The 15,760-nt window shown below is 38.4% G+C and overlaps 1 protein-coding gene across 1 annotated transcript in view; it reads left to right on the top strand.

Moving 5' to 3' along the window:
- The window catches only part of LOC128373782 (ras/Rap GTPase-activating protein SynGAP-like), a 29,991-nt gene extending 16,464 nt beyond the window's left edge, over positions 1–13,527 (top strand). Inside the window, exons 11-20 of the mRNA XM_053333968.1 lie at positions 388–589; positions 1,225–1,415; positions 2,638–2,842; positions 3,444–4,022; positions 6,598–6,872; positions 6,993–7,230; positions 7,737–7,892; positions 9,680–9,891; positions 11,481–11,551; positions 13,490–13,527. Of these exons, the coding sequence (XP_053189943.1) occupies positions 388–589; positions 1,225–1,415; positions 2,638–2,842; positions 3,444–4,022; positions 6,598–6,872; positions 6,993–7,230; positions 7,737–7,892; positions 9,680–9,891; positions 11,481–11,551; positions 13,490–13,527 (2,167 nt within the window). The remainder of the gene's footprint in view (positions 1–387; positions 590–1,224; positions 1,416–2,637; positions 2,843–3,443; positions 4,023–6,597; positions 6,873–6,992; positions 7,231–7,736; positions 7,893–9,679; positions 9,892–11,480; positions 11,552–13,489) is intronic.
- The last annotated feature ends 2,233 nt before the right edge of the window (positions 13,528–15,760 follow it).

Here is a 15,760-nt window from a genome sequence, read left to right on the forward strand (position 1 = left end):
TTGCAGGATGTGGAACAGAGACACATCTGCACTGACACAGACAATCAGAAACCTGGTTACTGTTAGTATAATTTAAACAGGCATATGAATATCCAGGTTTGGCATTGTTTCATGTAAACATCGCATCCCAAATATGATTGAAACTGACATACTTAAACATACACACTGATGTTACATTGTTTTATACTCAGTTAATTTGTGCAGAACATTGTAAACCGAACAATAGAAATGACAATCACTTCAACGTTATGACATTTAACACAAGAGATTTTATTTGACTCATCTCCCACATGTGAACTTTCAACATCCAGTCCATCCACTAACACAATGTACTGTGTGTTGCCATCCTTTCCTCTTAATGTCATAATTCATCTATACACTCGGCAGGTTTGGACCCAAGGAAGAATATATGTATTTCATGAATGAGTTCTTGGAGATGGAGTGGGGCTCCATGCAGCAGTTCCTCTATGAGATTTCCAACATGGACACTGGAGGAAATGCTGGAGGCTTTGAGGGCTACATCGACCTCGGCAGAGAGTTGTCCATGCTTCACAGTTTACTGTGGGAAGTTATGGGACAGCTTAGCAAGGTAGGTGGAACACTATGATGAATAGCTCTCTCCCTCTTAGAGCTGGGAAAAAAGTTTTCAGTGTCTGTAAAACAAAAGATATGAATATTGTTTCAACTCTTAACAAATGTGGAATAATTTCTTAAATATTTAACTCTAATGTTTGCACTGTTAATTCAATAAAATTATTCTGTAGCTGCACCATAAAGAAGATTATAAATACTTTACACTCATTCTGAATATTGTCTCACAGGTTGACTAATGTGAGATTATATGCTGGTTTATGTGCTTTTTATTGCTTTATTCAGTATTTCATAAGTGATATTTGAGTTTTACGAATGAATAAATGAGTAGGATATAACAGAAGTTCCCAATCCCTGGTGCGCAGACCAGCACTGGGCCACCGAAATTGGCTGCAAAGAAATGATATGATTCGTCAAACACAGAATAATAATGAAAAATTGAGTAATAATTTTGTAATCACCTTAAACTGAGGAGTCTGACTGTGCTGCAGCTCTCCTTAATCAGTTGTACCTTCAATTTGACCTTTATATACCAATAAAACAACCTACACTGCCAAATATTTTTGGGAACTCCTGGTATATGACATAAGAAGCTTGGATTCCTTGATTTTTAAAGAACGTTTCATGCTGTAGGACGCTATTCTCAAACTCGGACCCCTTCCACGGCTGCTGAATGACATCAGTGTCGCCCTGAGGAACCCACAGCTCCATATGCCTACAAATCACCAGCCAGACCGACCGAAGGACCGACTCTTCTCCCGGCCGTCTTTCAACCGTCTCATGTCCTCCGACTTCCAAAGCCTTATGATGCGCGACTTAAACAGGTATCTCGTCATGGTTTCTGTTTTTAAAAATATTTTTGTTGTAAATTTTACACATGAAATTGGATTCGTATGTCCTTTGATAGATTATTGACTGTGCGCCGCAATGCTAATGGTTTTACACTTGAACACAGCGTTCATTATCAAGACAATGTCAATGGGCATAATTGCAAATATGCATCTGTTTCACATAAAGACTGCAGCTTCACATGGATGTAATTAACAGTAAAGCACAGAAGACACAATAAATGAGAATTCAGTAGCTCAAAACATAACACTGGTCTATTTCTAAGAGCCCATAATGCTAATGCTAATGCACCTCTTAAGGCTTTTTAAGTATTTTATCAATTAGTAATTGCCAGCACCATCTGTTCCCAGAGTCTTTCACTCAGACCTTTTTCCTCTGTTTCAGCTCATTTTAGCATTCTGCTGTTATCAAGAGACAGTTGCTCTCATTAAAGACTAACTGTTTAAATAAGAACATCTTTACGTAAGAGAAATACCAGTGGTAATATCAGAGCAGCTATTTTGTATTTGCCATTATAAGTCCGTCCCACCAACTATGCATTTGTCTGTTGGGATCAAAATCTGTAGCCATAAACACGTTCTTGAATGAGAATTATTTAAATCTGCTGCAGGCAAACATGAAAGGACAGAGATCAAATATTTTGGAAATTCAAACAGACACAAGGAGAGACTCACCTGCCACTCCTCGTAGCTCTAACCTCAGAGGTATCAGGGCTGCGAGTGACTGACAGGCTGGCGTTATGCCTTCTCCTCACTGGGTTTTCACATGTTTTATTATGAAACAGTTATATAATGAAACATGAGCCGTTCTTGCACACCATAAAATCATCATTACTGAGAAATACGTAGGATCAAAAACTGGAACCAAGCAATCCTGCGCACTATCAATCATTTGAACTCACTGAAAATGTTAATAATGAGAGTATAAGATTAACAGTGTGTGACATTTCCTGGTTTCTTCTGTCTTTATTATTGGCTACCAAACAAATCAATTTATTTTTATTATTTTAGTATTGGAATTGAATCCATAAAACTTGCCTGCTGCAGCTTCAAACACTACATTTACTGACTATATAATTGATCACTTGATAAAATAAATAAATAGTAGGTACGACGTGGTCAAATTAAATGGGAAAATAAAATAAATACGATATTTCAGGAGCAAATTGTAAAGTCTCTTTCTGTTGTGTACCTGTAGTTCGATAGACATCTCTCGACTACCTTCCCCTACGACCGGAGTATCAGCCGTCGAATCCCTCTCATCTAACCTGAACATGAGGCGTCATGCAGAACGAGACCTCCGCTCATCACGGGAAGTGTTCTACGTGACCCGCCCACCGCTAGCTCGATCCAGCCCTGCATACTGCACCAGCAGCTCAGACATCACCGAACCTGATCCAAAGGTACGTAACTGTCCCAAGGTAACTGTTCAGACCTCAGGTGTCATATATATGATGTGACATAAATGTAAAGTAACACGGATTTCAGGTGACTGTGGTTGACTTGTGGTGGGTGCCTAAATTTGACTGCACTGCTTGGAGTTACTAATTTTATCATAGATGAGGACATTTCAGACATTGATTGTCAGTTCAATAACAAGAAGATTTCCTTTGAGAATGGATTATTATTATTTATTATTATTATGATTAAACTTCACATCATAAGGTATTTCTGATCCTGACTTTCCAGTGTCATCTCACTCTTGGTCTTTTCATGTACTGATCTTAGAAACCTCGACAACACAGGCATTTTGATTGAGGCAAGGCAAGTTTATTTGTATAGGACCTTTCAACAACAATGCAATTCAGAGTAATAAAAAGACATTAGGATAAGATGAAAAAGAATCAAAAGGTAATAAAAAACAACAGCAGGATTTAAAATGTGAAAATAAATTGTTTCTCGAAGTATTTATTCACCATTTTCCGTTTTCATATTTAGTTGTTCATCAGTTGCAGTTAATAATAATAAAAATGATGAATGTTTTGTTTTCATTGTGTCTCTCAGGTCCACAGTGTGAATAAAAGTGTGTCCATGATGGACCTTCAGGACTCCCGCATGAACAGCATTTCCAATTTAAACTCTGTGGGAGACATGCTCACTTCCTCTCAAGCCTCCATCGCTGGCCTGGGCCACAGTTTCGGAAACCTCGGCGGCCCTCTTCGCATGGGAGGGCATATGCCAACAGGCTCAGCGGGCTCCGGTTTGAGGCTGAGCCAGATGGGCCACATAGGAGGGCCCACCGAATCCATCTCTCAACAGCAGCAGCAGGCAGCAGCAGCCATGCACTTCCCCCTGTCTTTCCAGAACCCGCTATTCCATATGGCTGCCCAGAACTCCCCAGCTCAGGCCCAGCCTCCTCCCCCTCCTCTCCTCCTGGCCCCCGAGCCCGAGAATGGCCACCATGACTATGCACCCGCCTTTGGCAACAGTGCTTTCTCCCGCAGTGAGGACTTGTCCGCCCTGCGGTCACAGAGCAGTCTGGTGCAGCCCAGCATTGTCCACTCACACAGTTACAGTGATGATTTCACCCGGCAGAATCAGAGCAATGACTACGCCTGGCACCAGCTGTCACTGCAGGTGCAGGTACGAATCTCTCACTTATCTTCACACTTCAATTATCATAGACAGTTTTAATGATATGCAACAATACTTCCTTTTGATTGACATTTTAAAAATCAAGATAGACAGATGTAATGTATAACATAATAATATAATATATAATATCTGCAATATACAGTAGTTTTATCATTTATCAATGCAGGGGACTTCCATAGTGCAAATAGTTTTTTTTAACATTAAATAATCAAAGCTTTATTAAAATCTATAATAAAGCTGTGAAATGTTGCACCAACACCTCCCATAACTCCTATATTTATAACTCCTTATTTGATGGGTAAAGAAGTAACTGAAACAGTCATAGCGCATTTGTAACCAACAGACTGCATAATGATCATTCAACCTATTAATATTGTTGAGTGTAAAGTATGTAGTATAAGAGTGTACAACCTACAAGAGACCACTTCAGTCTGGATAGAAATAGATCTTTATATTTATACTGTGCTGCAGCTGAAAAGCCAAAATGGTATTCTATTTTAAAGAGCACCACTAGGTGGAGAACTTGTGAATTCATCCATAAACACAACATTCAGACTGACATTCAGTTTAGATGTTTATTCTGTTTTGTTCATGGTTGCAGTTGAAGTGATCTCCTGGGTGTTATTTAAAATAATTCAGTTCACACTCTGAATCTTTCAATTGGACAGACTCTTGTGTGTTAAGTGCTTGCAAGCCAGTCGCTTGCTGTTGGTTGCTTGTCTATCAGGCCTGTTAATGTATAGAATGTTGTTCCTTGGTAATAACTGTGTTGCACTATAAGAGTAAAGATTAGAAGCTATAGAGGTAGTATTTAAGGGGTCACTTTAGTTGGTATTATACAATGCAAAGACATTTAGTCGTAGCCTCCTTCATGCTTCACACACGGGCAATGTATTTACAAATGTTAATATTGAAATAAGAATTATGTCAAAGTATTAAAAGTAGAATTAAAGAAAAAATTAAAAAAGGAAAAAACTACTATATACAGCTAGGAATGTACAGGTACATAAGTCATATATCAAGGCTATAGTGCACAAAAGAACTTGATGTGGTAGTGGGAGTACAGGTTGTGCAAAGGTAATGATATGTACAGTAATATGCACAAGATGCTACAGTGCACAGCGTGTTTTACCTGCTAATGCCCCCCCCCTATAGACAGCGCAGTCCTTTCTTCAGATTACTTAACAACAGACTACAGGGGCTAAGAAACCAACGAGTAATATTACTATGCTTGAATATTACTTTTGCTGTGTGATAATTTAAACTTAAATTCAAGGCATTTAGTGTGACATATGCAACATGTAAGAATAAACATGAATCAGCATGTTTAGAGTATAGCTGCAAATATTTCTCAGCACTTAAGCAATCATTCAAACTCAATAAAAACTTCTTACTGATCTACGAACGCTGTGATGACGACATTAAGAGTCAGCTTACTTTTCTCAGTTGTGTTAAATAAAGAGCTGAATAGTTTTGGCCCATTAAAAAAAAATGAAAAAGAAAGAAGCAAAACCAAATCGCCCACTATGTTTTTAGCCTTTGAATTTATTCGTAGTTTTATTTTAACCTCTAAATTGAGCAACATGAATTGTGCATGAATTTGCCGACTTAATATTAGCCCTTGCAGTCCATGAGATCCTGCTTATCCTTTTGTTTTTGTAGTGTTTACACTGTCATGTCACTTCATTATGTCGCAGAACAAAGCTTTGATTCAAACTAAATACTGTAGGAAACTAGCCTCTCTTGAGCAGCAGAAGATGCTAATTTAACACTAATGTAAGATAACTATTTAGAGGCACTTGTTCAGCCACAGACAACACACTGAAGCAGGTTCATTCACTCACCTCCTCTGCTGAACTGTGTAGGGTGCTTGACATCTATCATTCGGCATATCCTTGTTTCAATAGGTCTGAAAAACTAAACTAAAAAATGTCATAGCTGCAAATACTTTAACCTTCAGTATGCTGCAGATCAGCTCGGGATCTCCTGGATAAAGGTGTTTGATAGATATACAATTAGGATGTTCTCAAACTTAGTAGACTTTACAACTTGTTTGATGGAGTTCAGCAGGATTCTTGCACATGGTCGACTGACTTTTAATGAAACAGAAATATCAAATGATGTATTTTGGTATACTTTTGTTTGAGTTGTTTTTGCTCGTTACTTCCCTCACTCCTAGACACAATCAGGGTCGTAACAAATGACCTTTTGGCTGTGGCTTGATGGTGTATTTTGGCTGCTAATCTGTCACAGTGATGAATTTACTACAGTGTGTCTGTGTTAAAATTACAGTGTTTAATGATACTGTCGTGTACTCTTTGAGATATTTCTGTACTGCTACGTGGGCCTTAATGGAACAAACATCATGAGCCTCCTGTCTATTAATACAGATGGTGTTGTTAGGACATTGCTTTATGAATAAATTATCTATCCATCTATCTTTCTATTTGTCATCCATCCATCATTCATACTGGGTTAAAGAGCATCAAAGTCATACTGCACAGATTGGTTTCAGTTGGTATTTGCCTTATTTTCTTGACTTTTTCCTTTCCTCTCCTCTCAGGAGTCTCTCCAGCAGCAGCACCTGATGGGAGTCACCTCTCAGACACCCACTGGTACAGGAACCCCCGCCTCTTTGGCCACACCTCCCACTACAGTTCATCCTGTCCGCCAGTCATCCATAGCCCCGCCGGGTCACCTCAAGTCACAGCGGTCCATTAACACTTCAGCCACCGCCACACCTCCAAGGGTACGCCCCCAGAGCCGGAACCTCCTCCTAGACTCTTCAGAAACCAATTTCAGCGGTAGTCAGCCGAAGTCGCGCCAAAGTCAGCAGACTCCGCAACACCAACACCACCACCAACACCACCAACAACACCAACACCAACACCAACAACAACAACAACAACAACAACAACAACAACAGCAGCAGCAGCAACAGCAACAGCAACAGCAGCAGCAACAGCAACAGCAGACGCAGCAGCAACAACAACAGGAGACGCAGTTGTCTGTGACTGATAGTCCGGCACCTGGGCTCCCGTACCAGACGAGCTCCGCCAAAGAGAACCAGGGTCCGTCTGCAGCCGCCGAGGAGTCAACAGACACGCCAACGAAAAGCACCAAGAAGCCTCAATCATCTCAACTGCAGCCTCCACAACAGCACCTGCTCAAGCCAGTTGCCAATAAACAGGTCAATGTCATTTCAAAGATTCTTTTTTTTTTTTTATTAATTGATCAGTTAATCAATGGAACGTTAATTGGTATTGTTACTGTTTTGCCAACCATTTGTAATTTTTTAATCAAAAATACAAACAATTGATGGTTCCAGCTCCTCAAATGTGCCAATATACAGTTTTTTCTTGTCTTAACACTGTTAAAAATGTAATATGTTTGTGTTTTGGACTTTTTGTCGGACAAAATACGTCATATGATTTGCCTCGGGAAACTCTTTTTTTCAAGTTTTCCGTCTTATAGATGAAATGATTAATTGAGAAACTAATCAGCAGATTAAATATGACAATAATTGGTATTTTCAGCTCAAGTTTAAGTCAGAAGCCTAGTTAATGACACATCTTCTGGATTAATTATGGGGCTCTTAGATGTTTAAGTGTATTATGTCTCAGTTCAGTAAAATTGAATTATCAGGGATTTTTACATCAAAATATTAATTAAAAGCTTGACTGGCCTGTGCTCTTGTTTCAGGGTTCTACCTTGAACACCCCGGGCGCCAATGAACGGACGGTCGCCTGGGTGTCCAACATGCCACATCTCTCTGCTGACATCGAGAGCCTGCGGCCGGACCGTGAGGGTCAGCTGAAAGAGTACTCCAAGAGCATGGATGAGTCACGACTAGAGAGGGTAAGCACATTCATTTTTCTACATATCTTTAAAATGGAAACTGACTCACTTCCTTTGACTTCCTGTGAGTTACCAAGAAATGTTTTTCTGATCAACTCATTTTTGATATCCAATGGAGCATGTTGGCAGCTAAATATGGCAACGAGAAGAAACTGTAATTGTTTAGTAAACTGTACAGAAGAATCATGTCTATCAAACCGGACACATTGATTTGAGTGATTTCATTTTGTTATCATTGACTGAAACCCAAATACTGAGTTTTATTTGAGAACTTATTATTAGTCTGAAAGTACATGTGAAGTAGTGCTGGGCGGTATTCCGGTTCACACCGAATACCGGTGTATATTTTCGTCATGATATGAATTTGATACTGAAATACTGGTGTATTTCATTACACAACGTTCGGAACGCTGCGCCGGCGCGACACTGTTTCAGACGGGACCCTTTTCAGCGTTGCGCTTCCTGCCACTCAACAAACAGCAGAAGATGTGTGCCTGCTGAGCGGGTTAAGATGATAATAGTTCACGCAACACATCCTGGTTTTTAATAATTAGTCAGTAAACTCGGCATTGTCTGATGCAGGCTGGAAAACTTGCACAGTTAAAAACATTTTGCGTGTGTTTCAGCTTCTGTCAAACTAACAGAGCTGCGGTGGCTTCCAGTCTAAGCTTTCAAAATAAAACCTTTGTTATTGTGCTTTCCTTATTATCATTAACAAACAAAGATGGGGCTGTAAATTACAGGAGATTCCCGAGAGAAAGGACCGTGGGAGAAACCCGGGAAAAACGTGGATTGTTGGCAGCTATGATATTACTACTAGTGTGGAATTCTACAATATTCACTCATCATGACAGTAAAATAGTCCATCCTAAGTCAATCTACTGCAGTAGATTAGTAGTTCCTCTCTCAACCAGTAGAAGAACATCTGATTATGCATGAAAAATACAAAACCGGCATATACCGTGAAACCGTTATATACATTTTTGGTCATACCGCTCAGCACTAATGTGAAGTACATGTAGCAGTGGCCTATAACAAAAGGTTGTTTTGGACAATGATAGCAGGTTTGCCAAAAGTCATGGATTACTTTTTATATTATATTTTCCCGACCGGAGAAATAGTATTCTGGCTTTGCAAAGTCAGATCAAAGCAATGAATGCACTTTAAAAAGGTAGATGCTCGTCAGCTCCTACAGTGTCCCTGGAAGAAGAGAAGATGACACTCTCAGGTCCCTTAAACATCTTTATTAACATTTCAACACTCACACACAAACCCAACATTCAATGTGAGTGGTGAATCATCGGCTGCCTATATTCCAAATGTGTCTAACATCTCAGTCATGCTGTACATATAAAATATATGTTAAGCAGACAAACACTTTAAACCAAATGCCAACCACTTCAAGAGGAAAAACATCTTCAACTGATTGTCATTACTGATTACATGACCTGCAGTGAGTTGACATTTTGTCATATTATGATTATATACTGTATCAGAGCTTTAACAGAATCATACATGAGTTAGATATTAAGTGTGCATTTTCTATGATGAATAACACTCTTTCCTATATCACAAATAGATTCCTATGCAGCGGTTATTGCACACATTTACATCTAGCACAATTCCACCTCAGCTTTGTCTCCACATTTCCTCCTTTTGCTGCTAAGCATAAAAACTGTTGAGCTACAGAGTTGCGTCTATATTGATAAAATCACTCATCATTCAGGAATATTGCTGAACGCCATGGACGACACCCCTGATGTCACTTAATGTCATTCATCTTTCAGGTAAGAGAGTATGAGGAAGAAATACATTCTTTGAAGGAGCGACTGAAGATGTCTCATCGCAAGCTTGAAGAATACGAGCAGAGACTTATGTCGCAGGAACAGCAGACGAGCAAGATCCTGCAGCAGTATCAGAACCGCCTGGACGACAGCGAGCGCCGCCTGAAGCAGCAGCAGGTGGAGAAGGACTCTCAAATCAAAGGCATCATCAACAGGTGATTAGTGTTTGGGCTGAACTGGAGCTGGCAGACAGAAGGCTGTGCAACTTACTGCTTTGTGTTTACTATCGTATCAAACACATCACATAAAATGTATTCAGTACAATCACAACTTATTTACTGCTGTGTTGCTACTCAGTTATGATAATAAGTTAGTAATATAGTTATTAATAAAACAAACTTTTTATTAGAGATAAAATACATTGTTTTGGGTTTTTTTTAAATGTATCCCCTATATTATTATCATTATTATCATTATTATTATTATTATTATTATTATTGTTATATCAAACTCTGTGATGGAGTGTGTGGAAACGCATAAATGCTACTACTGCTAACATTTATGTGACCTCGTCAGGATTTGGTAATTCACTGTAAACCATCATCAACAGCATGGTGAATGTCATTGTCAATCAATGCACATGCAGCATTTGATGCTCTGTTATCTTTGCTGGCTTGAAAGTGTAGCAAGTAATTGATTGCACCCTGAAAACCAATTATCTGAGAGCTACAACAAAACAACATAATAAACACATTTAGGAGGAAAAGATTAAAGTGGTTGCCAGCTTGTGCTGTGTCTTCTCAGATATTTGCTCCATTTAGAGAAATGTTTTTAGGTCTATTGTAAAAGTACCCAAAACATCTGTGCTTGGTGAAGGAAGTATCAAATGTCATTTTTCACTAAACTGTAAAAAAAGAAAAAGAAAAAAAAAAGTCATCCACTAAAATACAAGTTGCATGACGTCATATGTATTTGAATGTAAAGGAATTGCTCAGCATTTTTGGGAAATATGCAGAGTCACTCTGATGTCTGCTAGAGTTGGGAAGTAATTAGCCTAGATTAGCATAAAGACTAGTAGCAGGAGGGAAACAGCTAGCCTGGCACTCTCCAAAGTCTAAATCATTTAGATATCTCAGATAACTCTCTCTAAAATCACAAAATGTTGTTTTTACGTTTTTGTTTCTGCACAGACTGAATAAATAAGAAAGAGCCAGGGGTTTGTCCCTGCTTCCAATCTTTGTGCTAAACTAGGCTAACCACATCCCGACTCCAGCTTCGTACCTAGCGTATGAGAGTGATACCAAACTTGTCTGTAGCAATTTCCCAAAATGTTAAACCTTGTTCATTCCCATGTTCCTTTAAATGTAGCTCATTTAAATATGAACAGTGATATTGAAAATCATACCCATAAGGCTTATAATAAATATAAAACACAAGTCTCAAATGAACACCCACACATAGAGGAAATGTTTCTTGGAAGAAAACAGGATTTTTACCAAATGAGATGTTTGTGCCCCACATAATATTCCTTTATGGAAGCCATTTTGTGATTTTGTTCAGCTGGACCTCTTATCTCATTTGGTAGGAAGCCTCCTTTAGTTAAACTATACATTTCCTCCAGCTACAGATACTGCAGACTCCAGAAAGCACTGAAGATAGTATCCAATTGTACTTAGAAATATGTCAAGACCTTAATATCATCATATGGCCACATAATCCTACAGCAAATTTGAAGAACACCGGCTTCATACAGTAATTCTATTTTTGTCAACCGGTATGTTTGTCTCTATTTCCCTGTTGTCAGACTCATGGCTGTGGAAGATGAGCTGAGAGGGGGTGCCATTCCTGATATTAAGCCTCGAATCCTCACAGACCAGGTTTGTGCCTGTGTCTACATCTTTTACCATCCCTATTTGCCAAAACAGTCTTGTCCTAAAACAGTTTGCACCATTCTTACATCACATCCAGAACATTTTTCCAAAAGTGAGCGCAGGGGAAAAGTTTACAGCTATCATACACGTCACCTATTCTCATCATTTCAAAAGCATGTTTATGTCATATCTGTAATAACATTTCACCCTTTACTGTGCATGCCTGAGGGGAGATAGAAAAAACACAGCCCTGATCTTAAAGATCAAGAGCTGGATGGAGCTTAAGTTTGTTTCTGTGCTCTGTGAAGGAATATCAAGTCTCAAAAAGATTATTATTATACCGCAGAACACATTCGTCATCAGAAAAACCTTGATTATGACTCATCAGCAGCGTCACAGTAATTCTTCAGGGCTCCGCTTTGTGAATGCACCATGTGGGCTGGATTGTGACGCAGCTGAGGAGGCAGTGTGTGCCGTGTTTACGCCAAAATAACTCTGAGAAACAACATTTGCTGTCCTTGAAATCCGCTGTCGCCGTCTTTCAAGAGCAAACAGGCGAAAATTGACAATTTAAAAACCTGAGACTATTTATAGAACTGTTTAACCACTGGGTTTGCTGTGAGATTGTAATTGTTTATCACCAGATTTTCCTAAATAAGTATGAGGGAGTGATGAGGATGGATGTCCAAACTCTCCAACCAAATTAGTCCAGTAAAGTGGTTTCACGTTGGCAAAACAGTATTAGTTTTTGGCTCCAATTACTCTCCTAGCTATGTATGAGTAGACACTCTCACTCATGATATCGAGTATCACACTGCTTGGAGTCCAATTAAACAAGAATAATGTACAGTCCAAGCAAGTGTTGAGAAATGCTGTTTCATTAGGGTGAGACAGTCCTGTTAATCATTGTGTGCCTCAGTTCTCTCCCAAAGACAGAAAGAAGATAATTAAGATAACAAGTTTAGCATCTTGGGAAACAGGTTTTATTCCTTTCTTGATAGTTAATGAGAAGATGGATAAAACTCATAGATGTACTTACTGTATGTAATCTGAAGGGAGCAACCTTAAACATGGGGAAACAGCAAACCTGGCTGTGTCTAAATGTAACAAAATCAGCCAACCAGCACCTCTAAAGCTCACAAATTTACACTTTAAATTATGCAATGTTGAGCTCTGTGAGACAAAAGTTCAAAATAAATTCTTTGGTCATCAATTCAAAACTTTGGTCCTGGAATGTGCTGTGAGAGACGTCCACCAAAAGCCGATTTTAAAATGACTGCTGCCACAACCCAGATCTACAAACCAACCTATCAGAATATGTCGTAACATTTCTGAAGTGCCATTGGGTTGATGACGTATTTCCGCTCATACACTTTTCTGTATTTCCATCATAGCGCCAGGATTAACCGGACATTAATTGCACAATCTAACATGTTCAAATTGGTATCGTGTAGTCTGACACAGTGTGACATTCGATAAATGTACACAATAATTTTTGTCACTCTAATTGTGCCTCATCACTTTGTTATCTTATTTGTTTAAACTGTAGGAAAACTGAAGCGGGACGGTTCACCCTTTAATGTCGGCATGCACCCTGTAAAATGACAAATTTAAAGTTATTATACTACACATTTTTTACACAGATTAAACAAATACCATGTTAATTAGTGAGTTTTAGAAGTGATCATAGGCAATTTTGTTACCTTTGTGCAGAGGCAGGCTAGTTGTTTCCAGTCTTTATGCTCAGCAAAACTAAGCTGTTGGCTGTAGCTTTGCATTTAACAGACAAATATAAGAGTGATTTCAGTCTTCTTATGTAACCCTTGTTGAGAATGTGAATAATTGTAATTTCCAAAATGTTAAACTATTGCTTTAAACATGCGCCCTCATTAAGCTGTAAATGGAGATAAGCAGTAATTTCATCTTTTTTTCCGTTCCCTTTAATCTATCAACCAGGGCTATGGTCACCCGGGATCCTGACTGCCAATTCCAAAGTGACCAGAGTTCATGATGGTCATTCGAGTGTAAGAAGACTGATTCAGATCCTCCAACAAAACCCCATGAATAGAAGCTGTGAGAAGCAGTGAATCCTGTAGGACGACTGGAGGCTTCTTCTCACAAAATTCTGTAAAAAAAAAACTTTGCACATATTCAAATTTTGCCTGTACCAGAACTTGACAATCAATTTAGCGTGAGGACCAATGTGTCCAGTGAATCCTCTGTGCACATGTTGGCTGACAAATGTAAGCCAATGCAACAACAATGGCAATACTGAACATAATGAGTTTCTTTATTTAATTGGAAGCACTAAGAGGAGGTGTGTAAAAATCCTGGGATGAAGATGGATTCATGATTTTCCCTGCAACAAGCAGCACTTCTTCACCACTTGTAAGTGGCTGCATACAAAATGTAGAAAACATTTTTGTACAAGCATAATATCACCTCATGGTGACGCCTGTGACAAGCAACAAGTGTGTTGTTTTACCATTTGCCATCTATGATCCTCAGACACAGGCCCGAGCAAAGACCTATATTACTATTTGATTCTGGTTTAATCATTTAGTAACATATTCTCACTGCATAGGTGTTTTCACTCACAGAGGTGGTTATCATTATGATTTTTGCATCCTTAAAAGTACAGCCATTCCATCTGAATAGATGCCAAACAAATCCTATGAGCCTATATTATAGTTGCTGTCAAAACAGACTAAAGCCTTTTCTTTGTTATATTTCCCTTTGACAGACGGTGTAAAGTGAGAACGAAGTTAGTATATAAATATATATAAATATATCAAAGCTACTAAACCTTTTTAATCATGGAAATACTTCAAAACTAGTCTGAGAAAATGTGATTTGTTCATAATAATAGTGATGATCATAATAAAGTATATATTACATTTCAAAATCAACTATACAAAGTGCTTCATAAACAAAGAAAAAGAAAAATAGCTTGCAAATGTAAGAAAATATATTAATCAACTGATTTTATGCAGTTTCAGCCTGTGAAAATAATCTTCACGTCTTCTGTGGCTCTACAGGAGCTTAGTAAGGTCAATAACCCTGATTATGTAATAATGATGTCATCAGGGTTATCTTGGCTTGGCCTCAGAGACTACAAATTTATAACTGAAAGGCTACATTACTGCAGTGGAGGCACGGAGGTTGAAATACACGGGTGATCACCAGGCTAGGAATGAAAAAAAATGCTTTAAAAGTAGCATTATGGGAAATGTAGGAACATTTTTGGAGCTGGACTCATACAAGGGGCTAAAATTCTGTATATGTCAACCTCTGCTGCTTCGATTTTGACCATTCTTTTAAAAATGTCTGTCAAAAAGGATTACGCTTTTAGACATTTTGTTAAAGGCAGAGACAGTGTTGGTCTAAAGCCAAAACTGACTGAGACAAAGCCTCAAAAGTAATAAATCAACCACAAACAATCAAAGGCCTTCATGTCCAGCATTTTAATTGTTTATCTTTGAAGCTTTATTTTCTTTGTTGTACAGCACTTTGTAACATTGATTTTGAAAAGTGTTATATAAATAATTTTATAATAACTATGATTATAAACATCATGTGCAACTGCAAACAAATGATATTATAGCGAGTAGTGAATTACTCATCTGTTGTGTTTAATGTTTCTGAAGCATAGATGTGCAACAGTTCTGCATGTGCTTTATAAATGCGAGGACGAGTAAGTCAGTTTGCCGTCAGATATTATACTAATGTACAAAAAAAACAAACAACCTTTGACATGGCTTTCTTACTGAAAGGCATCTTTGTTTCTTTTTTTAAAATCCATCCTGCTGACTCTTCAGTTTTTTCAGAAGAGGGTGGCATTCAGCCTTTTCACATTATACAACATGAACGTACTGAGAGGAATGGACAGACAAAGTTGACAAAAACCGAGGACAGACAGTGAAAACAACAGAACAATAAGGAGTTTCCAAACAGGGATATGTAGTATATGTGCATAGGATATGACTGCCTTACAGTCTGTGCCGCAGGGCCCAAAATAACAATGCCAATACAAAAAAAACATGTAAACTTTGTATATTAAATGTCTTTTTTTTTGTAGTCAGGTGATGAATTAATAAGCAGTGTGTTGGTTAACTCTATATGTTAGGCAGAATCATTTATATTACAAATTTCATGGTTGATATAATTTATCTTAACATCTTGCCTTTAAAAATACATTTTCTTTCCAGATAAA

The sequence above is a fragment of the Scomber japonicus genome, chromosome 15, assembly GCF_027409825.1.
Source record: "Scomber japonicus isolate fScoJap1 chromosome 15, fScoJap1.pri, whole genome shotgun sequence".
In the NCBI taxonomy this organism is placed as follows: Eukaryota; Metazoa; Chordata; class Actinopteri; order Scombriformes; family Scombridae; genus Scomber; species Scomber japonicus.